At 43.3% G+C, this 27,958-nt stretch overlaps 1 protein-coding gene across 1 annotated transcript; it reads right to left on the reverse strand.

Annotated features, from left to right (window-relative positions):
* Positions 1–1,619: 1,619 nt before the first annotated feature.
* On the reverse strand, positions 1,620–2,597 carry LOC115475024 (olfactory receptor 1F1-like). Its single transcript, XM_030210763.1, has one exon. The coding sequence runs from the start codon at positions 2,595–2,597 to the stop codon at positions 1,620–1,622; it is 978 nt and encodes a 325-aa protein (XP_030066623.1).
* Between the last annotated feature and the right edge of the window lie 25,361 nt (positions 2,598–27,958).

The raw sequence follows: 27,958 nt of genomic DNA on the forward strand, positions 1-27,958 counted from the left end.
TTTATTTTGATGTAATTCCTAGTTACTGTCTAGTTGCTTCTTTGAACCTGGATGGTAACTGTGGGTTGTAAGATCTTTTTAATGTAATATTGATAGTTCATGGGCTCTGTAGGATCAAGGTTGCCTCCTTAAAGAGTTGGTTGAATCGTGGCTACTTTCCATGGCTGTGGAACTATGCCCAGTACTAAACTTTGAGTGATCATCATGAGGGCCAATGGAAATGTTGATTCTCTACTCTAAGAGGAAGGAATTGGATTAAGGTTCCAGTATAGCTGTACATGTCCACAAGCAGGATCACCTAGTCTTCTGATACTTTGACAACTGGATTCTAGTAGAGTCCTTGGAAAAACTTGTTCCAGCCCTGAGGAACTAGACAGTATACTTACTCCAGAGTCTGGGCTTTATCATTCACTCCCAGAAATCACCTTGCACCCTTTAAATAGCATTTCCCTCATAGACTGTATTCTGGACACCGTTCAGGCAAAAACTGTTCTGCCAATGGACAGACTATAGTCTCTGACAGCTCTCCATTCCTTCCCCCCCCCCCTGGCGTGTGTTTACCTGTTTTATTTTTAGTGGCAGCGAGTGGCAACAGCAGAGATAAAGAAGAAAGCACTATGGGATCCTCCAGCTTCTCCCTTCCCTTCCCTCACACGTAGCCCGCCTTCGCGGAAACAGGAAATACGTCATCGCAGAAGGCCACTAAAAGTAAAACAGGTAAACACGTGCCTGGGGGGGGGGGGGGGCGGAGAGAGGAGGGCTGTCATCGGGAAGCTCAGCTGAGGGCGGGAAGGATCAGAGCTGCTTGGCTGCAGTGCCAGGCAGCCCCGCGTTTGGGAGGCAGGGGTTGCAGCAGGGGGAGGAAGGTTACGGTTGGGCTGGGGAGGCTTAACATCCCCAAGCCTCTTATACGGGGTGCCTATGGTAAGAATGAATTAAATCTGGACAGAGAGAGTAGCAGAAAAATAAATTGAAGAAAACAAAGATAAAGGAGAGAAAAATGTCAAGTAGACAGGAAACCCTGGCAAGAGAGTTAAGAGAAGACAAAGGAAAGCAGAATCAAGAGACTGTGACCAACACAACTAGAAAAAGTAAATGGTCAGACAACAAAGATACAGAAAATAATTTTATTTTTAATTTAGTATAAAGTAATATGGTAGCTGTGTTAATAAAGGTTAATAAATGGAAATAAAACACAAAATAGAAAATAAGGTGATACCTTTAATGATTTTAAAACATTTTTGATTAGCCTTCAGAGACCAGAAATTCCTTCCTCAATTCAGGAGAGGATAAAATAACAGCATTATACTGTCCTGACCTGATCTGAGGCAGGAGGGTTTTGCCTCTGAAAGCTAATTAAAAAGGGTTTTAGGCTATTAAATAAAATATTTTCTGAAATGGCCATGGGATTGAGGAGTGCCAGGTGTGGAGCCATGTAAAGTATGGTGGAGCCAAGGCAGAATGGGGCGGGGCTGGGGGCATGTACTATAATCTCCCTTTCAAAAATTGGGATTCCTTGGCAGCTCTGCTACCTTATCTTTATAAAAAAGTAATAAGCATCCTCTTTGACATTTCATATAGGCACCATTCTATGAAATTACCACCCATACCTTTTTTTCTCAACGTTGAAATGTTGCAATCAAATGTAGTGTGAAGCATTTTATTAATTCTGGAAGAAAAATAATTCTCCTGGTTGTTTTCCCTAAAGTTTCTTTCAGTTCCTTATTTCTCAAACTGTAAATCAAGGGGTTGAGTAGTGGAATTACAGTTATATACACTACAGTAAGCAGTTTGTTAAGATCCGTGGAGTAAGCAGACTTAGGTCTCATGTACACACCAAAACAGGTCCCATAAAATAATAGAACGACAGTGAGGTGAGAGGAACAGGTAGAAAATGCCTTTTGTCTACCCTTAGCAGAGTGGATTTTTAATATGGCAGAAATAATGTGCACATATGATATAATTGTTAATATGAGTGGGGTAAAACCTAAAAGTAGACCTTCAATATAATTCATAGTTTCAATGACATAGGTCCCTGAACAAGACAGACTCATCAATGCTGTCATATCACAGAAGAAATGATTAATTTCATTGGAGCTACAGAAAGATGACTGTGATATTAAAGTAACATGAGGAAGTGGATTTAGAAATGAAACTGTCCATGAAACAATAACTAGAATAATGCAGACTTTCTTGTTCATAATAATGGTGTAATGCAAGGGTTTACAGATTGCAACATAGCGATCATAAGCCATGGCGGTAAGAAGGTAGCACTCAACATCTGTGCAGGCCATGAACATGTACATCTGGATCAAACAATGCATGAAAGAGATGGTCTTATTCTGTGCTATGAGCACTGCTAACAATTTAGGCACTGTGACAGTCACGTAACAGATTTCAAGGAAGGACAAGTTGCTGAGTAAGAAGAACATGGGGCTATGCAGATGGGAATCAGAGCACACTGTGACTATAATAAGAAGGTTCCCTGACAAGCACATCAAATAAATAATCAAAAACAGAAGGAAAAGGAGGGGCTGCCTCTCAGGCAACTCATAGAATCCCAGAATGATGAATTCTGTAACCTTGGTGCGATTCATCTTTTCTATTTCTCCAATTCTGATAGCTATTGGAATAAGAAAGGCAAAACAGAAAATTAAAACTAATTTATCTAAAGGCTTGATATTATTTATTTATTTATTTATTTGTAGCATTTGTATACCACATTTTCCCACATGTTATAGCAGGACATCTATGAAGGAAGTCCAAAACGTTGCCTAGTCAAAGTTTATTTGATAAAAACAATGTAGACACCAATGTGCCTTTATTAAATAGACTCTCATATTCAGTCACAATAATGCACAAACACCAATACCCAAATTTACAACTACTCCAAAGAAAATGTAAATCTGTGTGTGTGCTCTGTGGTGGTCATTCTATTAAGTGGGTACTAACATTTACATGCTGATTATGCATACAAATGATTAGAATAAAGACATACATTCATACATAAGTGTTTAAACCCCAAAATGCTGCCTAAATGATTCTGTAAATATGCAATTACCTTACATACTGTCCCACCAATATTCAAAGCTATTTAGCTGATGAGAAATGGTCGCTGACTAGTTAAATATGGTATCACATACCATATGTAATGAGTTTATCTTGTCGGGCAGACTGGATGGACTTTATCTGCTGTCATCTACTATGCTACTATGAAAATAGTGTTTCAGTACCTAACCACAAATATTCAGTATGAGATAACCAGTTATCTCCGCTGAATATTCGCGGTCAGCACTGAAATTTTAACAGGCTATATTACACGATAACTGGCAATATTCAGCACTGACCAACTAAGTTTAGTGTGCAAATCGGACTGCATAAATAGCAGTCCTATCTTTCCCTGCTATTAACTTAATCAGCCAGCGCTGAATATTAACATTAGCCAGTTAAGTTAGCGCAGGATGAAAAAATTAATATTCAATGTCAATCACTAGAAATGGCCCAACATTGAATATCTGGGGTCAGCGCCAACCGTTGCAGTAAATGGAGGAGCTGTGCCCTGCACCTCTCCCGCATTTACTGCACAGAGTAGACACTGCTTTACATGCCCGCTCTATGGGGCACCGTACAGTTAACACAAAAATTACCATGCAGTAAGTGAAAGGCTGTGCAGTAAGTGCAGAAGGTGTGCCCTGCATCTCTCCTGCATTTACTGCACAGGGTGGACATTTATATCATAACATTGCTTTACATGCAGTGCTAGAATAGTACAGGAGCACCCGCTCTATCTGTCACAACATGTAACGCAGTGGGGACCCAATCTGAAAATATATAAATAAGCATTTAAAAGCAGCAGTGGTGCACTCAACCCTCCCAACACATTCACTCATCCCCAATCTAGTCTCTTCTGTAACCTCAGTTCTCCCTCCCTCCCTCTTCCACAGCATCAGTTCTTCCTCCTGTACCCTTTCTCAAAACCAGCTCTCCCTCCACACCATTCCCTAGCATCAGTTTTCTCATTTGAACTCTTCCCTGAATTCAGCTGTCTCATCTGTACCCTGCCCTGACTTCAGGTCTGCCTCCCACACCCTTCCCCAACTCCACCTCTTCTTCCCACTCTCATTTCCAGCATAGACTCTCCCTCCTGTTCCCTTACTCAACTTTAGTTCTCTCACTTGCACCCTTCCCAGACTTCATCTCTCCTCTTGCACCTTTCCCCAACATCAGCTCTCTCACCTGCACCCTTCCCCATCTTCAGCACTCCCTTCTGCACCTCTCTCCAGCTTCAGTTCTGTCTAGCTCCTCTTACCTGTCAGGTCATACCTTCACATCCCCTCCATCTTATCCCCATTACCAAAAACATATCACACTCCCTTGGACAGTCAAAACATGTGCCCCCTCCCCTGCCACTCCCAGAACCTACCCAGGTGTTTGCAGTTGTTGTGTCCGCAGTATTGAGCAACAGCAATCCACCTTTGCTGCCTCCCAGATGGTGCCTGAATCCAAAATGGCGTATCTACCTCCTAGAGGTCATGCTAGGGTACAGCAGTAGTAAATAAGATTACTGTTAGGAGGCAGAGGAACCATTTTGGATTCAGGCAACACTGGGAAGCCCGCAGCTTAGTAAAATGTCCTGATATTATCTGAATTGTAATTCACTTTCAGCCCAGATTTCAAAAGGCAAATTAATTTAATATAAATCCAAATCCTACTTTAAATTGTTCATCACATGCAGGTAAAATCTTGCACATTGCTCTGTAATGTATATTTTAACCCAGATTTTCATGGAGGTGTTCTTGGGAAAGGAATAGCTTGGAGGGGGGTGGGGGAGGGAGGTGGTGAAGCAAACAGTATGAGTAGATTTGCATTTTCAATGTCTGCTATTTTTTGTGGAAAATATACTCACACAAAAAGGATGTGCAAATTTCTCTAGCACTTGTTTCTGGGAAATTTTCAAAATGAAAATATACACTCAATTTCTCTCTGGTGTAAATGGATGAAAATACCAATAAACTTTCCAGAACTGAATAACCAAGTTTATGTGACCTGCTAACCTAAGTCCAGTTAAGTGTCATATTCAGCACTTAATCACCTAACCAGGTCATTTTCGAAAGTGATCGCCGGCCATCTTCTAATACAAATCGTGAGATTGCAGGCGATCTCCTAAACCCGGTGAAATCGGTATAATCGAAAGCCGATTTTGGCCGGGTTCATCTTCTTTCCATCATGGAGCCGGTGAAACATCAAGGGGGCATGTCAGTAGGGTAGTGAAGACAGGATGGGGGCGGGACCGGGGTGTGCTCACAAGATGGCCGGCTTCGCCCGATAATGGGAAAAAAAAAGCAAGGCTTGACGAGCATTTCGCCAGCTTTACTTGGTCCCTTTTTTCTCATGACCAAGCTTCAAAAAGCAGCCCCAACTGACCAAATGACCACCGGAGGGAATTGGGGATAACCTCCCCTTACTCCCCCAGTGGTGACCAAACTCCTCACACCGAGAACCCCCCCCCCCCTCACTTTTTTGCCAGCCTCTGTGCCAGCCTAAAATGTCATACCTAGCTCCCTATTGGTAGTATGCAAGTCCCTGGATCAGTTTTTAGTGGGTGCAGTGCACTTCAGACAGGTGGACCTAGGCCCATCCCCCCCCCCCCCCCCCACATGTTCCACTTGTGGTGGTAAATGGGAGCCCTCCAAAACCCACCCAAAACCCACTGTACCCACATGTAGGTTCCCCCTTCAACCCTTAGGGCTATGGTAATGGTGGGGAGTGGGTTTTGGGAGGAGGGCTAAACAACCAAGGGAAGGGAGCTATGCATCTGGGAGCTATTTTTATTTTTTAATTTTTAGAAGTGCCCCCTAGGGTACCCGGTTCTGGCATGTGAGGGGGGCCAGTGCACTACAAATGCTGGCTCTTCCCATGACCAAATGCCTTGCATTTCACCAGGTTTGAGGTTGCCAGCATTATTTTCCATTATGGTCGAAAACCGATGCCGGCCATCTCAAACCTGGCGAGCTCTGACATTTGGCCAGGCCCAACTGTATTAGCGAAGAAAAAGATAGCCGGCCATCTTTTTCAAAAATACGGTTGGCTCCGCCCGCTTGTGGCGCCGGCCCCAGAGATGGCCGCCCATAGAGATGGCCAGCTCCGTTCGATTATGCCCCTCCATGTGAAACTGGATAAAGATAGGACTGAGTTTATGATTCCGATGTGACTGGTTACCTTAGGTGTTTAAGGGAACCTTTTACTAATCTATGCTAGTAAATGGGCTTAGTGCATCATAACGCTGGAATTTCCCATGTGCAAAGCCCATTTCTAGGAAGGCATAAGTATTGCCACACTGGGACAGACGAAAGGTCGATTAAGCCCAGCATCCTGTTTCCAACAGTGGCCAATCCAGGTCACAAATACCTGGCAAGATCTTGAAGTCAATTTAATAATGGTCCATGGACTTTTCCTTTAGGAAGCCGTCCAGACCTTTTTAAAATCCCGCTGTATATGCCTTCCTGTGCTTGGCCTGTTACTAAGGGCTAGGCCTAAGGTCTGTACTGTCAGTTTGGTTCTCACATGTTAGCCTACTAACTCAGCATCTTGTGTAACAATCATTGCTTTCTCAGGAGCTGAGAACTGACACTTCATAACATTTGTTTGCAGCTGAGTATGTTTTTCATATAGGGTGGTTGTAACCTTGTAAGTTGCTAGGAGACAGGCTGAGGACACAGTGTGAGTTTAACATGTCCAGAATGTTTCATTTGGGGAGATAGACAGAGAGAGGACACACGGGTATTGTTCTGGCTGTGCACGCACAACTGACACAGAACTCATAAGTAATTAACCAGTGACCACTGACTGGGCACATGCAAACACATCAGGAGAGACTGATAGAATACATGACCAATCCATATATGGTATAAGGCTACCTAATGGTTCTGGTTTATGGGAAATCGCATGTTTTCTTGGAAATCGTAACTTGTAACATTATATATGTAATGTCCGGGGCAGTATTAGCTGAGCAGTCCCTTGTGTTTCAGGATGCGCATTACTGATTGACAACCTGCTCCAGGGAAGAGAACTATTGTTTGTATTTTTTGGCTCCGTGATAATAAAGGTAATTTACTGGCTGCGCCTAACAGAGTCTAAGTTCTCTTTCTTATTATTTTTTTCTCAGCCTATGAGGCTGTAGTCTTTTTCCCCTCGCTATCAGGGCTAGGAGAGGGGAAAAACACACCGCCTTTACCACATTCTCTGGCAACGAATTCCAGAGTTTAATTACACGTTGAGTGTAATTAAACATTTTCTCCGATTCATATTAAATTTACTACTTTGTAGCTTCATTGCATGCCCCCTAGTCCTAGTATTTTTGGAAACAGTAAACAAATGATTCACACCTACCTGTTCCACTCTACTCATTATTTTATAGACCTCTATCATATCTCCCCTCAGCCATCTTTTCTCCAAGCTGAAGAGCCCTAGTCGCTTCAGCCTTTTCTCATAGGGAAGTCATCCCATCCCCTTTATCATTTTCGTCGCCCTTCTCTGTACCTTTTCTAATTCCAATATATCTTTTTTGAGATGTAGTGAGCACAATTGAAAATAATATTCGAGGTGCAGTCGCACCGTGGACCGATATAAAAGCATTATAACGTCCTCACTTTTGTGAAAGAGCAAGCAGTATTTTGGAAAGAGAGAGAGAACTACTGATGATATTACTCCTGTACCAGAAAAAAAAAGAGAACAAAATGAAAATTTCCATAGACATGGGAAACATTAAGAAACAAAAAATCTTAGGCTGCACACCCCTAGTCCTTGCTTTAGAAGGGAAAAAGAAAAGCAGACTATTCCAGGTCCACAAATTGCCGCCCCCATCTGAGGACAAGGTGAGCCAAAATAGGGGGAGACTTATGGAATTGAGATTAGGGAAGAGAAGGAAAATCCATTTTATGTTTTATTGTGTATGTTTCATGTGTATCCATCTAGAAGTATAGTGAGTGGTCAGATTTACATTTTATAAATAAATAAATAAATAAACCAGGTGGGGAGGGCTAGGGGAAGAGAAAAATAAAAGACCAGTGATTCTGGGAATAGGCTAGTGCTCTGGAAGGTAGATGAAGGGAAAAGAAACAATTTCTTGCAGGAGAAAAGGTTAGGGCAGCACAGGAAATGCATATAACACACCCACCTGATAACCCGCTATGGGGTCCTTTTTGCTAAGCTGCGCATGGGTTTTTGCTATGCTTAGCACATGGGTTTTCCACGTATTGCGACCACTTTTAGCACATCAGTAAAATGGCCACATTTCTATATTTTTAATTAATGGCTACATGTTAATTTCCCAATTAGCACATGGCCATTATTTCATTTTCTGCCTGTGCACTAATGTTAGCATTAGCACAGGGCTACTGAAAAAAATTAACACGGGAGCCCTTACTGCCTCCTATTTAGGAGCTGCTTAGGACTTCTGCGTTAAGTCAGTGTTATTCAGTTAGCATGCGCTAATGTCAGCACACTAGCTGAATAGCGCTTCCACACCCATTCTCCAGCCCTTTAACAAAACAAACACCAGGCAGTTAGCACAAGGGGCCCTATTACTAAGCCGTGTAAGCGCCTATACACGCCCAACTCACACCAATTCCAAGTTACCACCCGGCTACCGCATAGCCCGGGCAGTAATTTCATTTTTGACGTGTGTCCAATACACATACCAGAAAATAATTTTTATTTTCTGGCATTTGATGCTACCGTGCGGTAAGTGGCTTTTACGTGCATAGACCATTACCGCCCAGTTAATGCGTAAGGCCATTTTTCACCGCATCTCAGTAAAAGGACCCCACAAATGGCAAAATTAGTTCAAAAGGTTTCACTACATCCTGTGTTAGGCCGTTTTTCCCCATGTTAAATGCACATTACTGCATAACGCCCCAGACCACCCAGAAAATAGCCGGCTATGGCTTTAGCAGTTAGTCAGATATTCAGTAGCACTAATTGGTTAAGTACTGTTGAATATCAACCAATAGCTTAACAAGAGTGATGTAACCATCCAGGATCCTCTCCTGTCTATTTAAATTGATTTGAATTTTGACTTCATCATTTTAAAAAATTTATGATATCAGCATGTAGTGATTTCTTATCCTCTTATTTCTGGTTAATTGTAATTTGATTTTCAAAGACATAACTGGTTATGTCAGTATCTTTGAATATTCCTTGGTAAAGATATTCAGGGACCTTTTTTACAGAGCAGTGGTAAGCCCAACGTGGGCTTACAGTTCGCTCTTCTGGGACTACCACTGGCACAATATGGCCACCGACGGTAGTCCTGCCCCGAGCGTGCACCATTTCTGGGGGAAAAATAAACCCCCCAGAAATGGCTTCCGCAGCGGTCATATGTGTACTGCGTGCTGCCTGGTTACCACTGGGTTAGCGCAAGAGCCCTTATCGTCACTTCAATGGGTGGTGGTAAGCAGTGGCGTAGGAAGAGGTGGTGGTGAGCCGGTCCGCCACGGGTGCACGCCGCTAGGGGGTGTCGGCTCCGCTGGGTCCCTGCTCTCTCTGCCCTGGATCAGGTTACTTCCTACGCCCTCCCGCCCGCTCCTCGCTTCTCAATGCATGTAAGAATGCACTCCGGGGGGGGGGGGGAGTGTGCACGAACCGAGGAGGGGGTGACATTCTACCTGCTGCATTAAAAAGGACCCTGGCGCTTGGGAAAAATGACATTTAAAATTGTAACATATTGTTTTACACTTTCAATTATCTGGGGATGTATCTTTTTAAAAAAATAATGTAAGCTGTAATGATCCCTTTATGGTTACCTGCAGCATAGAAATACTGTCTGTAATGTAATAAAATGCAATTGTAGGATAAGGAAAGGGATAAGTAGGATAAACAAGTTAGAATTAAAGTCTTGAACAGAGAAGAAAAATAAACAGCAATTGTCCAGGAGAGACCATATTTTATGGAAGGAGGTCTGCCTCCTCTTATTTCCTACATGCATATAAAGTGTTCCATCATTCATGTCATGAGGTATTTATTTTATTTTTGTTACATTTGTACCCTATGCTTTCCCACTCATGGCAGGCTCAATGTGGCTTACATGGGGCAATGGAGGATTAAGTGACTTGCCCAGAGTCACAAGGAGCTGCCTGTGCCTAAAGTGGGAATTGAACTCAGTTCCTCAGGACCAAAGTCCACCACCCTAACCACTAGGCCACTCCTCCACTCCAGTCAGATTGTTTTTCCAGTTTAAAATAACAATATGAATAGCTAACATAAGCATTATAATAAACACTTTCTCATATTTTAGATTAACTGAAATTCCTGGAGATGAAGAATGTAGCACAATATACTAATTTCATAAGGTAGCTGGTTTGTAATAGAGAAGATTATTGAGATTTATTCCCAGATTTGGGAACAGTAGGATTTTAAGTTGATACAATGAAAGATAGTATGGAACAGACTGCTAGATTCCTTTTGGCATGACCTGCACTGATCTGATAGTATTTGTGGCAATTTTGCCAATTTAGCTGGAGTCCAGAATGCCCTGTGTATAATAAAGTATGAGGATTGAATAAAGGGATGTATAGTTATAGTCCATAATATGTCCCATTCCGTAGAGGAGAAAGAAGTGTTGAATTCTTTTTCCCAGTCTAAGGTTATGCTACAGCAACACTGGGTACTTGTGATTTTGTAGGGATTTGTAAACCTTGGATACAGATTTAGGAGCTAGTAATAGATTTTGGCAAAATATTAAAAAGCTGAATGAGGTGGATATATTTTGAAAGGACAATAATTCAGTTTGGGGGTCTTTTACAAAGGCACGCTATTGTTTTTTGTGCAAACTAAAAATAAGCGTGCACTAAACATTAGAGACACCCATATATTCCTAAGGGCATTTCTAGCATTTAGCACATGCTAATCATAAGTGCACGCTAAAAACACTAGTGTGCCTTTGTAAAAGGGTTCCTTGGTTAGGTTGGAAGACAAAGTATTGACATATTCCTTGAAAAGAAACTGAATTACCATTTGAAATCAATTGAGGACAAGACCAATTATTAGTAGAACACCATATTTTTTCTAATCTTATAGGACAGTTTACACTGAATAGAGGAATTATCAATACTTTCTTACCATTTATAATTTAAAAAAAGTCATTACCTTGTTGACAGTGCGTGAGGTGAATTTCAGAATGTATAAATCATTGAAACAGTGACATTTGTTCATAGATGGGAGGAGGCTCAACGGGACAGGATGAATTGTATACTTTCAAACATTACCTGTCTAGGAACATTAGAATCATGATCAGATTGATACCAATATTTAGCCTGAGAAATTTGGAATTCCATATGGTAGTTTTTAAATCGGGAGGGATTAAGTCCCTCAGATCTATGGGGTAATTTTAGTTTCTCCAACACTATACGGGGAGTAGCGGAACACTATATAAATTTAGAGATTAGCACATCAAGGGCCCCTTTTATAAAGGAACGTTAGGCTCTATTCGCATGCAGCGCATTCCCAAATGAGACTATCTCAAGGCTACTGCGCCCCCTAGTGATAAGTTCAGATTTGGCATGAGCCCGTAACACTCTAATGATTCATTTGTTTATTTCCTCACACACATGACGTTTTCAGTAGTAATCAGCAGTAGGCAAATGCCGACCGGTCAACGCGGCTATAGCACGTGAGCCCGTAATGCTAGATCAATGGGTGGCATTAAGGGCTTAGGCCAGTTTTAGATGTCTGCTAGTTTTACCTCATGTCCTTTTCCCATCCCATTAAAAAAGCCCTTGTTTGAAGATGCGGTAAAAACTGGCCTGGCACGTTTCCAAAACATGCGTCTACACTGCCAGAGGCCACGTTTTACCGCAGCTTAGTAAAAGGACCCCATAGGTTTATATATATCTTTATAAAATAGCCTACTTTGCCCTTCAGACTAGGCGACCTGTAAAAATTTATTATCTAAGCATACTTGAGTATTTTGAAACTATATCCCTACTCCATACTCCCTCCCACCCCACCCCTAAGATGTGAATACTGCTTACCAGCCTCTTTGATAGCTTCCAATATTATAGACAGTTCTGATAGAGCAGTGAGCAGGTCCCTGCAGTAGTGTAGTGGTTGGTACAATGCACTGTAGAGAAGGGGAACCAGGCCCACATCTCACTCTACCTGTCACACTAGTGGTGGAAACAGTGAGTCCTCTAAAACTCACAAAAAAACTACTGAACCCACATACAGGTGACCCCCTTCACCCATAAGGACTACTGTAGTGGTGTACAGTTGGGGGCAGTGGGTTTTGCAGGGCTCAACAGACAAGATAAGGGGGTAACACTGAGATGTGTTCCTGGGAGCTTTTATAAAAAGTCCACAGCAGTGCCCCTGAGGATGCCCCATTGCTCTCCTGGGATATCTGTTTGGCCAGTCTACTAAGACTGCTGGCTCCTCCTACATCTAAATAGTTTCATTTTGTGCATTTCTCACTTGGACATATTTTTCAAAAATGGACCAAAAAGATAAATGCACAGAACATAAAAACATCAAGCAATTGGCCATTTTCGGGGGAAAAAAGATAGACGTTTTGCTGGTCTGAAAATGGCTATATTTACTGTTTGGATATTGCAAACCGAATAGAGAAGGTAAACAGCATACATAGAAAGTACACAAACTCTGGGAGCAAGAAGGGCAGTGCCTGCAAGGTGCATTCACCATTTTAGCCTGCTGCTCCCACAGCTCTGCTCCATTCCACTGAAACATTTGACATTGGACACATACATAATTTTAAACAGATTAGATCCAGACCCTGACCCCTGAGGCAGGCATTGTTTAACGCCGAAACACGGCCCGTGTCAGGTCACTTGTCAATAAAATACTCCTGTTGTCTCAGTCTTGAAGGCCCAGTGTTGCTGTTTGAATTTTGGACATTTGAGCAAAATGTCCAAAGTCAGACTTGGAGGGGCAAAATCGAAAGGGTCGCCCAAGTTTTCCTGAGGACGTCGTCACAGGACATCTTGGTAAAGGGGCAGGAAAACCCGTATTATAGAAACAAGATGGGTGTCCATCTTTTGTTTCGATAATATGGTCGGGGACACCCAAATCACAAAATTTAGGTCAACCTTAGAGATGGTTGTCCTTAGAGATGGTTGTTCCCGATTTTCGGCGATAACGGAAACCGAGGACGCCCATCTCTTAAACGACCAAATCCAAGTTATTTGGTCGAAGGAGGAGCCAGCATTCGTAGTGCACTGGTCCCCCTCAGATGCCAAGACAACACCTGGACACCCTAGGGGGCACTGCAGTAGACTTCAGAAATTGTTCCCAGGTGCATAGCTCCCTTACCTTGGGTGATGAGCCCCCAACCCCCCCCCCCCCAAAACCTACTACCCACAACTGTACAACACTACCATGGTCCTAACGTGTGAAGGGGGGCACCTATATGTGGGTACAGTGAGTTTGTAGTGGGTTTGAAGGGCTCACATTTACCACCACAAGGGTAACAGGTAGGGGAGGGGGTGGGCCAGGGTCCGCATGCCGGAAGTGCTCTGCACCCACTAAAATTGCTCCAGGGACCTGCATACTGCTGTCAGGGAGCTGAGTATGACATTTGAGCCTGGCATAGAGGCTGGCAAACATATGTTTAAAGATTTTTTTTAATGGTGGGAGGGGTTTAGTGTCCACTGGATGAGTAAGGGGAGGTCATCCCCAATTCCCTCCGGTGGTCATCTGGTCAGTTCAGACACCTTTTTGAGGCTTGGTCATAAGAAAAAATGGACCAAGTAAAGTCACCCAAGTGCTCATCAGGGACGCCCTACTTTTTTCCCATTATCGGTCGAGGACATCCAAGTGCTAGGCATGCACAGTTCCGCCTTCGCAATGCTTCCGATACGCCTCCAGGAACTTTGGTCGTCCCCGCGACGGAAAGCAGTTGAGGACGGCCAAAATCGGATTTCGATTATGCTGATTTGGGCGACCCTGGGAGGACGCCCATCTCCCGATTTGTGTCAAAAGATGGGCGCCCTTCTCTTTCGAAAATAAGCCTGACATCAAATTGAAAATGCCCCTCTTTGTGCCTTTTTAAAATAGGCACCCAGAATTATCCCCAAAAGTATACAAATACTCATATAAAAATTTACACTCACTCCAGGACAGGTGAACATATGTGCATATGTTGTATGCATTTAAGTACTTTACATCACAGCTTTGACCGGCTCCACACAAACTGCAGTTTCATAAATGCCTACCCATATATTGAGTGGGAAGTAGGTGCTGTGTTTCTGTGCACCTATTGTTATGCATATGTACACAATGCGATTTTATGTCATCTTTTATTTATACAACATACTTTCCACACAGAAAATGCTTTGTGAAATTATTCCTCTTAAGATTACCAATCTCATCGTATAATATTTATTGTATGCATCTTCTATTTGAGATGATCATGCTGTTTAGATTCAACCGAACAAAAACCATATTTTCAGCTAATAAAGGGTGTCTTTTACTAAGCTGCAGTAGAGCTCCTATGGGTGTTTCGGCGTTTACTGCCAGCTGATTTCTATAATGAGCTAACAACGTTACCACAGTTTAGTAAAAGACCCCCAAAACTGCATAGGGTAAAATGTCATAGCTGTATATTGGTTTATATGAATTTCTGATAAAACAAAATATAAAAATAGAAAGAGATACTCACTTTTTTCTAATTAATTTTGTGGCAAAGATTCTCTTCTCGATAACAAAGGCTTGGATCAGGCACCAGCATTTAAGAAGTTTCCTGCACCTATGAGACAAAACCCCAAAGGAATGTTGAGGCTTCAGATGTGTAACAGGAAAATAATTATAACAAGTTGAAAAGGACATGCTGTAATCACTTTAGAAAGATGAGTGACCCATTGGAACTAAAAGGGGTACCTGCTGAGACCTTGAATGAGGAGCAAAAACTTTTAGTGCTAATCTCCTGAGCTGTAAAGAGAAGCTGACCTGCGGTCTGGAGATTGGGGATTCTCACCCTAACCTGGGTTTAGGGATAGGGCCTGGTCTGCCTGCGGCCTGTGATTCATTCAAGAGTGAACCCCTGAAGGTCTTGGACAGTGAGTGCTGTAATCCAATTTTCTGTTGGCGATGTTGAAGCAATGGAAGAGCTAATTATGAATACCAACTGGTTGCAGATCAGGCCAGGGGTTGTGTATAACCCTAGTAAGGAAAGACTAACTGCTCTTGTGACTTTATAAGGTCAATTGTGTTTACCATCTAAGAGCTGTGCTGAGGATTTCTAACACCAGCGTTGCACAGTTATATTTGTTAAATAAAGTTCAGTTAATTTCTTGCATTCTCCTGACTATAGTGTGATTCCTGTGTGAGATCCGAAAGGGATCTGAAGTAAGTAGTTTACACCCAGCCTCTCAGACCCCGTGTGACCTGGCTAAGTGAGAGAAGCGTGTTACATTTTCTTTTGCTTTTGTGTTTAATTATGATTCAATACCAATGTATTAAGGCTCTTGGTTATAAGGAGGAGAAGGTACACTAATATGGCCGACGATATAGTCTCAGCATAAAACACAGCTGCTAAGTACCAGTTTCTTAACTCTTTATTAAAGGAAACAAAGTTAAGATTCAAACACAGTTAACTACATTGAGGTTTCTCTAATGAGGATACTCTCTAGCATACATACTGTATGATTGAATTTAAGGTATACGCTAAGCAAGCCAGTCAGCTGTCCTAACGAGATTAGAATCAGCTGGTACCGAGTGTCTGAAGTCTTTTCCTCAAAAGCAATAAGTTTCCGGCAGAGAATTTTACTTGCCCAAGGCGGACTTTAGACATTTAAGTATGCATTTCATCTGAAGTGTGTCCAAATCACAAGGGGGGTATGTTGGCGGCACTGAGAAGGTGGGAGTTTGGCGTGCTTACGGCATTCCTAACACATGGAGATGTTTTACGGCTATAATGGAACAAAACAAAAACGTCCAGGGCGAAAATCTAAATGGTTTGGTCCAGACCTGTTTTTAGAATGAATAAGGCACAAAAAGTTGCCCTAAATGACGAAATAACCACTGGAGGGAATCAGGGATGAACTCCCCTAACTCCTCCAGTGGTCACTGACAACCTCCCACCCCCCAAAAAAATGTGAATTAAAATGTTACTCACTAGCCTCTATGACAGCCTCAGCTGTTATAGAAGGGTCTATTAGAGCAGCATGCAAGTCCCTGAAGCAGTGTAGTAGTGGTCAGTGCAAAGCAATTTTGAGAAGAGGATTGAGGCCCATATCTCCCGCTACCTGTTACATTTGTGAGCCCTCCAAAACTCACCAGAAAACCACTGTACCAATATATAGGTACACCATTCACCCTTAAGAGCTATTGTAGTGGTATACAGTTGGGGACGGAGGGTTTTGGAAGGCTCAAGAGACAAGGTAAGGAAGCAATGGTGAGATGTGTACCTGGGAGCATTTATATGAACTACACAGAAGTGCTCCTAGGGTGCCCCATTGCTCTCCTGGGATGTCTGGGGGACCAGTCTACTACAAATGCTGGCCCCTCCTACATCTCAATGGCTTGATTTTCTACATTTATCACTTGTCCTTTTTTTTTTTTTTTTGAAAATAGCCTGAAAAGATAAATGCACATAGCACAATACCTTGTTATAAACAGTATTTTTAAAGAAAATAAAAGATAAATATTTTGGTTTTTATTTTGTATGTTTAGCATAAAACGTCCAAAGTCGGATTTAGACATCATATTGAAAATGCTCCTCCACATATTCTAAAAAAACTATTCCTTAAACTCCTTTGTAAAGTGAGCAAAGTAACTTAAATTAAAGTCTCTGAGGTTACCTGTTCAACTCTAAGTCTACTTTTCCTCAAGTTTAAAAACAATGTCTCAGCAAATTCTTCCCTAGAAATCCTCTCACAGTACCTCTTCTGGACTAAGGGGACTCAGCCATGGCTTATGGTGTGCTCCACGTTACTGGCACCTGCGCATGCTCAGTTTTCAGCACCTGCCTGCTGCAGGCTGCCAAGGTGGAGAGAAACATTTTCCCACCAGCTTAGATAAATTTTTTTTTTGGGGGGAGAAGAGAACACTTGGTGCCCACCCAAAATCTGCTGTCTGCCTACGCCACTGGGCTTACTTATGTGCTTGCGCTTCCTTGTTGATTCACACTGTAATTAGTGTGCCAGTAGGGCCCTTTTGAATGTTTTTTTTAAATTTAATCAGTCACTATGGTTTGATTCACACATAACTGAACAGAGTGTTTATCTTGCCTCCTAAAAGAAAAACTCTTGCAAAGGTTCTCTGTAAAGGTTAGTTTTTCTAGCAAATAATTTAAACTAGATATTCATAAGTATGTCCTTATCTTGCTTTCTGTTTGTATTGATAGAGCATTCTTTGAAGTGGCTTAAGTGAAAAAGTCTAAACTGAGATTTCCTGTGACTGTTAGTCAGGGCCGGTCTTAGCAAGTGCGGGGCCCTATGCAGACCAATTTGGTGGGGCCCCATCCTAGCCCCGCCCCCAATGTAGCCCCGCCCCTTCCTCCATTGATAAGATTATTCCATTTTCAGAACATTTTTTATTTATGAAATTTCAAATAAAGACAAATGAAGCTAAACTTGTACAAAAAACTGATTGAAATAATAAGCACAATGCTATCATGAAACCTCCCCTCCCCAGAAATTATTCAGTTCAAGTCCACTACAATTAGCAGTTCCAATTCTCATAACAAAGGAGAATAAAGGAAAAATATTAAGAAAAGATTCAGTACTTTCAAATTCCCCTATTACTCTGTAATCCATATATGCAATAAAATAAAAATGAAATGAAAAGATATACAATAAAATAAAGTGATGTGTGAAATATAATGTACAATATAAAATCATATAGACCACCAAGGTATTAAAATTGTTTTAAAATATATACCACAGCTCTCTGACTCAAGAAGACTCCGACTCTGTCTGTCATCCATAACTGTCTGACAACACACAGAAAAAAAATAAGTAAAAACAAATTGTCACAATTAATACCTTATACACCAATATACCAGCCATACGGAAAATGCAGACCGTCAACAATATGAAGCTAGCAAGGGATCATAATACCACAATTCTCATGCAGAGCCACAAAACACCCTTTTAGAGGTAGTGTGTCATGATTTAGGCTCTACACCCTTTCTGGTGTTTGGTGCCACCTTAGTAAGGCCAACACACAATCTCTCCACTGCAAAACACTATACACAAACTTGTGCAAAAATACACTCATAACCTTAACAAACCATAAACAGCACTAATTCCAAGGACAGAATGAGCTACAACCTTATGCGTGGTGTGGAAAGGCAACTGTAATTACACCTGGCTCTAAAACACCAGTGCACAACCTAGTGAAAAAACAAAAGGGATTCAAACTATACGCTAGCAGAATACTGCACCTTCCTTGATCACACCTGAAAAATACATGAAGGCAAAATACTGAAATGGAAAGTTACCTCAAGAAGTCAGACTCAGCATGCAGCAATACTACAAAAATTGAAACGTACATGAAAAATATCATAGATGCACATTTCCAAAAACTGACATATTCCAATTAATAAATCCTGAATAAAATAGTTTTTTCTACCTTTGTTGTCTGGTGACTTTGTTTTTCTGATCATGCTGGCTCAGTATCCGATAGTGCTGCTATCTGTCCTCTTAACTCCGTTTCCAGGGTTTCCTTTCCATTTATTTCTTTACTTTCCGCCTTTCTTCTTAATTTCTTGCCCTACATCCGTAAGTAAAAGCTGGGTCCTCCTCCGTGGAATTGACTGGAGGAGGCATAACATGGATCCAGCTTTTGCCTATTTTCTATATCCATGTGCACTTTTTCTCCCTTTTCCCTCACCTCATCTCCTTCCTCACTCTTCCCTCGCCTCCATCCATGTCCAGCATTTCTTCTCTCTCCTCCATCCACCCATGTCCAGCGACCCTCCTGTCCCCCCTGCCATCCATCTATGTCCAGCAAACCCCCCTTCCCCTCTGCCCTCCCCTGCCATCCACCTATGTCCAGAAACCCCCCTCCCATGCCATCTACCCATGTCCAGAAACCCCCTACCCTGCCATCCACCTATGTCCAGAAGCCCCCCTCCCCTGCCCATCCACCCATGTCCAGCGACCCTCCTGTGCCCCTGCCCTCAACCTATGTCCAGAAACCCCCTCCCCTGCCATCCACCCATGTCCAGTGACCCTCCTGTGCCCCCTGCCCTCCCCTGCCATCCACCTATGTCCAGAAGCCCCCCTCCCCTGCCATCCACCCATGTCCAGTGACCCTCCTGTGCACCCTGCCCTCCACTTATGTCCAGAAGCCCCCTCTCCTGCCATCCACCCATATCCAGCGACCCTCCTGTGCCCCCTGCCCTCAACCTATGTCCAGAAACCCACTCCCCTGCCATCCACCCATGTCCAGCGATCCTTCTGTGCCCCCTGCCCTCCACCTATTTCCAGACCCCCTCCCCTGCTATCCCCCATGTCCAGCGACCCTTCTGTGCCCCCTGCCCTCGACCCATGTCCAGCGACGCGACTCTCCTCGTTCCCCTGCTCCCCCTCCCTCCAGCCACCTGAGCCCCCCTCCCCGACCCGCCAAACGACCCTCGTCTACCACCCGACCCGCCGGCACCTCACCTGACCCAGCATTTTAAAAAAAGCTACAAGCGGCAGCCGGCAGTGCCTCCTCGCGTCTGTGAAAGAAGAAAAGTCGCTTCGTCCATTGGCCGGCCTTCCCTCATGTCCCGCCCTTGCGGAAGTTACATCAGAGGGCGGGACATGAGGGAAGGCCGGCCAATGGACGAAGCGACTTTTCTTCTTTCACAGACGCGAGGAGGCACTGCCAGCTGCCGCTTGTAGCTTTTTTTAAAATGCTGGGTCAGGTGAGGTGCCGGCGGGTCGGGTGGTAGACGAGGGTCGTTTGGCGGGTCGGGCAAGGGGGGCTCAGACGGGGAGGGGCTCAGACGGCTGGAGGGAGGGGGAGCAGGGTAACGAGGACTGGAGAGTCGCGTCGCTGGACATGGAGGGCAGGCGAGGCAGACTTGAGGCGGGCCGCGCGGGGCCCCCTTAGGCGCGGGGCCCTATGCGGCCGCCTCGGTCGCCTCTGCCTAAGACCGGCCCTGCTGTTAGTTGTGCTTTATACTGATACTATGGTAACTTTAAAATAGTCCCTTTAAATGCTAGCCTATAGAGAACTGTAACAGAGACTTTACCAGAATAAGAAGGAATTGAAGTGTGATTATTTCAACTGATGGGATGGTAAAGGGTGAAGCCTTTAAATACATAGGATAGCATGGAATATCTGGCTTAGCCTCCACATGTCCTTAGAACTCTCCATAGGTTTACATTCACAACAGCCATGCTTCAGGATACCCACCAGGAGGAAATGAAGCATGCAAAAGTACAGAGGTGGTAGGTGAGGAAGGTATTATATATGTTGCCTCCTCAGGACGGTATTATGTACGAAGCCTGTGTATTTCCCTTCCTTTGCCCTTTAGGAGGGGTAAACACTTCAGCCCTTAGACAAATTCTCCTTGCTTGGAGAAAACTCTTTGGCTGGAAAAGAGAGATATTCAGACTTAGATTAGGCGCAACCATGCAAAATGTTTATTGGTATTTCTTTTAGTCTGTACAAAAGTGATTGTTCTCTCTGGAGCAGTTTTGTCACTCAGCCAGCAAAACGCTCAGACTGAGCTACAAGGCTGTACAGTTTGTTCCTCTTACACACTTTCTTACACACTCTGATAAGATTCATTTCCTCTAAAACATGTGATTCTTGTTATTCATACTTATTGTACATAAAAGGGTATTTCCTGTTTTCTTCATTATACATAATAGATTATTTTCTTGTATTTTTTTACCAACTTCTCCTGTTCCAATACACGTGCACACTTACTGCTCATTGGACATTCCCTTATCCCATACACGTGCTCCCTTCATGCAGGCTACAGCAAACAAGTTGCATGAAACACCTGGCTCCTTCTTCCCTAAACATATATTTGTGGAGAAACATCTCATTCTTTGGAGGGTCCTCAGCGTCTCTCACCATCAAGACTCTATCAGTTCTTTAGAGGCCATACAGTATATGGGTTGTACAGCTTCAATTCTTTATGAATTTCTCCTTGTCATATGATTTACTAGAAGTACACAACACTTACTATTTACAGGAAAACAAAACTTATGCACTCTATGTACTAGCAGAAGTAGGGAGAAATAAACGTATGCCTTCTGTGTATAGGCAGCAATAGCAATAGGGAGGTATATACACCTGCTGAAGGGGAGAAAAGCAAAGGTGGCAATTCCTTTAAGAAAGTACATGGCTCGAAATTGAAAAGGAGGTCAAGGATCCTAAGGTGAGGTGCATTTTTACAGCAGTTAAAGCTGTTTGGGAAGCTAGTGGAGCTGTCTAATGCCTACTTTACTTTACTGGGACCATATATTCCACTAACACCTAGAAATGTTCAGAGCAGATTACATTATAAGAAAGCCAGTAGCAGTATACTGGGATGATTGTTACATATTAAACATAGTACATAGTTACATAGGGATCCTTTTACTAAGGCGTGTAGGCACCTATCCTGCTTATTTTTGAAGGAGAAGGTTGGCCATCTTCCGACACAAATAGAGAGATGGCCAGCCATCTCCTAAACCCAGCCAAATCGGTATAATGGAAAGCCGATTTTGGCCGGCTTCAACTGCTTTCCATTGCAGGGCCGGCCAAAGTTCAAGGGGGCATGTCAGCAGGGTACCGAGAGCGGGACGGGAGCATGGTTACGAGATGGCCGGCTTCAGCCGATAATGGAAAAAAGAAGGTTGGCTCTGATGAGCAGTTGGCCGGCTTTACTTGGTCCATTTATTTTTAGGACCAAGCCTCAAAAAAGTGCCCCAACTGACCAGAAGACCACCGGAGGGAATCGGGGATCACCTCCCCTTACTCCCCCAGTGGTCACCAACCCCCTCCCACCCAAAATAGAAAACATTTTTTTGCCAGCCTCTATGCCAGACTTAAATGTCATACCCAGCTCCATGACAGCACTATGCAGGTCCCTGGAGCAGTTTTTAGTGGGTACTGCAGTGCACTTCAGGCAGGCGGACCCAGGCCCATCCCCACCTCCTCCTACCTGTTACACCTGTGGTGGTAAATGGGAGCCCTCCAAAACCCACCCAAACCCACTGTACCCACATCTAGGTACACCCCTTCACCCATAAGGGCTATGGTAGTGGTATACAGTTGTGGGTAGTGGGTTTGGGGGTTTTGGAGGGGCTCAGCACACAAGGTAAGGGAGCTATGCACCTGGGAGCAATTTCTGAAGTCCACTGCAGTGCTCCCTAGGGTGCCCGGTTGGTGTCCTAGCATGTGAGGGGGGCCAGTGCACTATGAATGCTGGCTCCTCCCACGACCAAATGGCTTGGATTTGGCCGGGTTTGAGATGGCCGCCATTAGTTTACATTTTTGGCGGAAACCAATGGCGGCAATCTCTAAGGCTGGCCATCTCTAATGTCGGCCCAAATGTTGAGATTTAGCCAGCCCCGACCGTATTATTGAAATGAAAGATGGCCGGCCATCTTGTTTTGATAATACGGTCGGGTATGCCGCTTTGTGGGGCCGGCGATAGAGATGGCCAGCCCCGTTCAATTATTCCCCTCCATATGCATCAAATTGGAACTACCGTCCAGCTACTGTGTGCCCCGAGTGGTAATTCCAATTTTTATGTGTGTCCAAAACACACGGCAGAAAATATTTTCTATTTTCTACCACATGGCGCTAACGGGTGGTAATCAGCAGTGTATGCAAGCTGATGATTACCACCCAGTTAACACGTGAGACTTTACCGGTAAGTCAATGGGTGGTGGTAAGGTCTCAGGCCGAAAATGGATGCACGCCAATTTCTATTTTCCCATACATCCAATTTTGCCCCCCCCCCCCCCCAAAAAAAAGGCCTTTGTTGCAGGTGTGCTGAAAAGCATTGTTATATGGTGAACAAAACGTTAACATATAAACATTGATTAGGTGGAGAGCATAATTGAATGGGGTGCCCAAGTTTTCATGAGGGCGTCCTCGCAGGACGGCCCCGCAAAGGGGCGGGGCAACCCATATTATCGAAACAAGATGGGCGTCCATCTTTCGCTTCGATAATACGGTCAGGGACGCCCAAATCATGACATTTAGGTCAACCTTAGAGCTGGTCGTCCCCGGTTTTCAGCGATAATGGAAACCGAGGAAGCACATCTCAAAAACGATCAAATCCAAGCCATTTGGTCATGGGAGGAGCCAGCATAACTATTGTACTGGTCCCCCTCATGTCAGGACACCAACCGGGCACCCTAGGGGGCACTGCAGTGGACTTCAGAAATTGCTCCCAGGTGCATAGCTCCTTTACCTTGGGTGCTGAGCCCCCAAAACCTACAACTGTGGACCACTACCATAGCCCTTAGGGATGAAGGGAGGCACCTAGATGTGGGTACGGTGGGTTTGTGGTGGGTTTTGGAGGGCTCATATTTACCACCACAAGTGTAACAGGTAGGGGGGATGGGCCTGGGTCCACCTGGCTGAAATACACTGCACCCACTACTACTGCTCCAGGTATCTGCATACTGCTGTGATGGATCTTAGTAATGGCATTTGAGGCTGGCATAGAGGCTGACAAAAAAGTATTTTTAAAGATATTTTTATGGGTGGATTAGTGACCACTGGGGGAGTAAGGGGAGGTGATCCCCGATTCCCTCTGGTGGTCATCTGGTCAGTTTGGGCACCTTTTTGATGCTTGGTCATGAAAAAAATGGACCAAGTAAAGTCGCCCTAGTGTTCGTCAGGGACGCCCTTCTTTTTTCATTATCAGCTGAGGATGCCCATCTCCTAAGCACGCCCTAGTCCCGCCTTCACTACACTGCTGACATGCCTCCCGGGAACTTTGGTCGTTCTTGTGATGGAAAGCAGTTGAGGGTGCACAAAATTGGCTTTCGATTATGCCAAATATGGGCGACCTTGCAAGAAGGACGCCCATCTACCGATTTGTGTTGGAAGATGGGCACCCTTCTATTTCAAAAATTCACCTCATAGTGAAATAAAGACTAACATAGTGAATTCATGTGATGTTAACTGAGATTCTGAGTCTAACATATAAGTCTGGTCATTATACGTGTAGGCGGATTCTGTATTAAGATTGTGTCAATACATATTTCCTAAATAGTACAGATTTTATGGCCTTGTGAAAATGATCATAGTAGTGAGTGTTAAATGTAGATATTGGCAAGGAGTTCCATATCTTGGCTGCTTGATAGGGGAAAAGGCTAGAGATAGGAGGAAAAGCTGATACTCTAAATGTTTATTATGCTGACATTTTTCTTAGTTAGACATTATCCGCCTTAGATATCAGCTTATAGATAGTGTATGTGTGGGGGAAAGGAGGATTTGAGGACAAAATATTGTCACTTATGCATGTACACATATACTTACCCATGACAGAGATCAACTAAGTGCTATTCTGTAACAGTTCATGTAAGTGGCATAGCATGTAAATGCAAGGGGTACATATACATGGGTGAACTATGGGTGGGACATGAGTAAGGCTCCCACTTGCATGTGCAGCTTACAGAATACTATTTGTGTACCTGACACAATTACATGACCACAGTTATGCTGAGGTTGGTCTTGGGTCTGTTCTGTCCCAGGAAGTGGACAGGGAAGAGCACCCAGTGACGTACATCTTCCAGAAGCTGTTTCCGAGATAGAAAATTTATGTGGTGATTGAGAAGGAGGCTCTAGCTGTCAAATGGGCCCTGGAAATGTTCCAATATTACCTGTTGGGGCAACACTTCCTACTGGTTACCTACCATCAACCCCTTCAGTGGATGGCTCGACATAAAGTCACAAATGCGCATATCATGCACTGGTTCCTTAGCCTCCAACCCTTTAGCTTTTGGGTGAGACATCGGGTGGGCCAAGATCATGCTAACACTGATTTTATGTCTTGGAAAAATGGACTCTTATATGGCAGGAGCTCAACTGGACAGGGTTGAGCTGAGGGGCAGAGTATATGAGGGGGTATATAGAACACGGCCTCTCACCCTTGAGGATAGTCCCTCAGATAGCCTGAGCCACCTTAAAACCCATATTCCTGCTCAGAGAGGAAGTGAGATGAGAGGGATGAAGCTGAGGGGCAGACACCAGGCAGAATAAAAGGTGGAGCCAGACTGGGGTTAAGGAGTCCCAGGGAAGGAAGAACTGAAGCTCCATCATACGCCTCTACAACATATATCTAGCAACCATAACCTGGCTGAGGTAAGCCAGCTTTTTGATGTGAACCCAATACTTTCCTAAGTGAAAGTATTGGGTTTACTACTAGAGCACTAATTTCAGAAAGAACTCCTCTCAGAAACAAATTCACTGAGGGCTAAATGAAGAAATGGGCTTTTATGAAATTGCCCACCCTATACATGGATAACAGTAATCACATGGAGAGAAAACGTAGGTAATAATCAGACAAAGGGTAGTACTTAAACACATTTTATTGCATTATAGAGGTAAGGAAATGGATAAAATAAAATAAATCAATCAATCAAGAACACATTTCACATTAGCAATTATATTGTACTATAGTTCAATAGGAACAATTATTACAACATTAAAGGAGTAATTCTATAAAGAAGGCACTAATATTTATGCAGCAAATATCTATTTTATATATGTGCATGAACTTAATGTTGTGTGCTATTCTGTAAATGTGTATATATTTTACAGGTAGGTGTTCACAGGGGCAGCATATGGGCAGAATTCAAACTTATATCCGTAATTTATAGAATACTTGTGTTTCTCCCGAATGTAGAATACTAGCTCTATGGCTGGCATATGTGCTCAAGGCTAATCGCATATTCACATATATACCTAAGGATGCTAGTATTCTACAAAATAAAATAGGCACCTAATTTCCTTTATAGAATAGGCTCCAATCAGCATATATGTAAGCTGAATTTTATTAAGATAAATACATGTCTACTTTTCTTTATAAAATACTAGCATAAGTTGCCAAATATGCCTGCATTGCATGCATGGATATTTGTACCAGCCCTGAAGCTGGTATAAATGTCCACACCTATATTTTTGAGGTACACATGTAAATTATAGTCCTTTATAATCTAGGCACAAACTTGCCACATAAACCAAACACCAACCATTTCTGTGTCCACTGCCAAAAAATGCACCTTGGTGCCACAGCTCATACTATTATGCCATTGTTATTCTATAGAGTGGCCACATACAGGTGGGAATGGCTTTATAGAATTATCTGCTATATATATCTATATATATCTTATGTCTCCACCCCCTTCATTAACTCAAAGGGGATCCTTCTTCCTTAGTATGAATCCTTTCAGCAACAATGAACTTCAACTGAAGCATACAAATCACAGCAAATTTCTGGATTCTTACAGGCAAACCCCTGTGCCCCTGGTAACTTTTGAGGTGTCTCTTTTCCCAGAGCCAAAAGGAGTTTTGATGCACCCCATACATTTGCACATGTGAATGCATATAAAGGTCTCATCACCGAGCTCCTGGTAGTCTGCTCTCTGCTAAAGAACAAGTGTTCTGTTACACGAGCTGCAGCAGAGTCTCTGAACAAATGGATCCTCTTTCATACTGTGGAGCACAATGCACTTGTCCCGTACTGTTCTAGCGCTATTTTAAGAGAGCTGTTTGGAACAGCACAGGGCTTTCGATCATCTGGGCATCAGGGGGGAGGTTATCAATGTGGGTTACCATTAAGTCGTGTTATTTTACTGTTATTAGTAACTAGGTCTCTATGCATATAATAAGATCTATGCTAAAAAAAGAAAAAAGCATGAATTAGTGGTAAAATAACACATCATAATGGTAGCTCCCATTGATAACTACATCCCTCATTGCACTGTCTATCAAAAGCAATGAAAACCTTTCTATACCCAGCTTGAAAGCCCCCAGAGTTTCCAGGTCTCTCAAGCATAAGTGTGCCTACTTTAGGTGTATGCACTGCTCTGCTCTGTTTGCTCAACTGAAAAAAAAATTATAGTTTCTGTTTAGCTAGATATTATTTTACTTAGAGCTCTAGCTGTGTACTGGTCTTCTGAAGGAGATGTTACTGTCTCTGAAGGATTCAGTGACATTTTCTTCCCCTTAGTTCAGAGTGGCTGTCTTTCAGTGTGCTTCCATACATCCCCTTTACACAAGCTGTCTCCTTTTCTCTGGCTGCTGAGTAGTTTGCAGCACAAATTCCACCCACTGCAACCCTGTGACTCTTGGCAGGCTCATAGCACCCTTGAAACTGACTTCATGCCTACTGCAGCTCTCTGCTGGGTAAAGTCTCTTCTGGGAAACTCTCCTTAGGCCTCAGCTCCTCTAACTGGTCCTTCACTGGCTGCATTTCCTGATCCATTCCTTCAGCTTACAGTTCTTCACTTTCCCAGGCACTACAGCACAACTCTGGAGCAGCTTAGTTCTTCTAGCTCCTGCTCAACCTTTTTCTCTCTTTCCGTTATGTGCAGTGGTGGGGGTTCTTCTTAAAACCTCTGTTCAACTCCTCTCCGGACCTCGGGCTTTTCGTCTCCTACTTGTGGACTTCACTGGCTTTCATGCTTCTTTGTTGTTTTCTCCTTCTCCTTCTATTTCTTTTATCAGTTCTTCTTGTAGGACTATAAGGCCTTCTCACATCTTTTTTCTTCAGAGCTATAGAGGGTGCTGGAAAAATATTTCTATCTTGCTCTGGTTTCTTATTGTCTGATGAATTTTCTTTTTCTGGGACATGAGCTAGTACCTTGTGGATCTTCCCATTCCTATGTCTACTGTTGCGGTTGCATCTTCCACCTCCTCCTTTTCATTTGTTTATAAAAGGTCAGAGTACGAATACATTTACAACTTGTTTGGATCAGGTGTACATTATGCAAAAGTATTTCTGCACTACAGGAAGTCATAGTACAAGCCTATGCTATAAATGCAGAGCTGC

Source organism: Microcaecilia unicolor, chromosome 7 (assembly GCF_901765095.1).
Source record: "Microcaecilia unicolor chromosome 7, aMicUni1.1, whole genome shotgun sequence".
In the NCBI taxonomy this organism is placed as follows: Eukaryota; Metazoa; Chordata; class Amphibia; order Gymnophiona; family Siphonopidae; genus Microcaecilia; species Microcaecilia unicolor.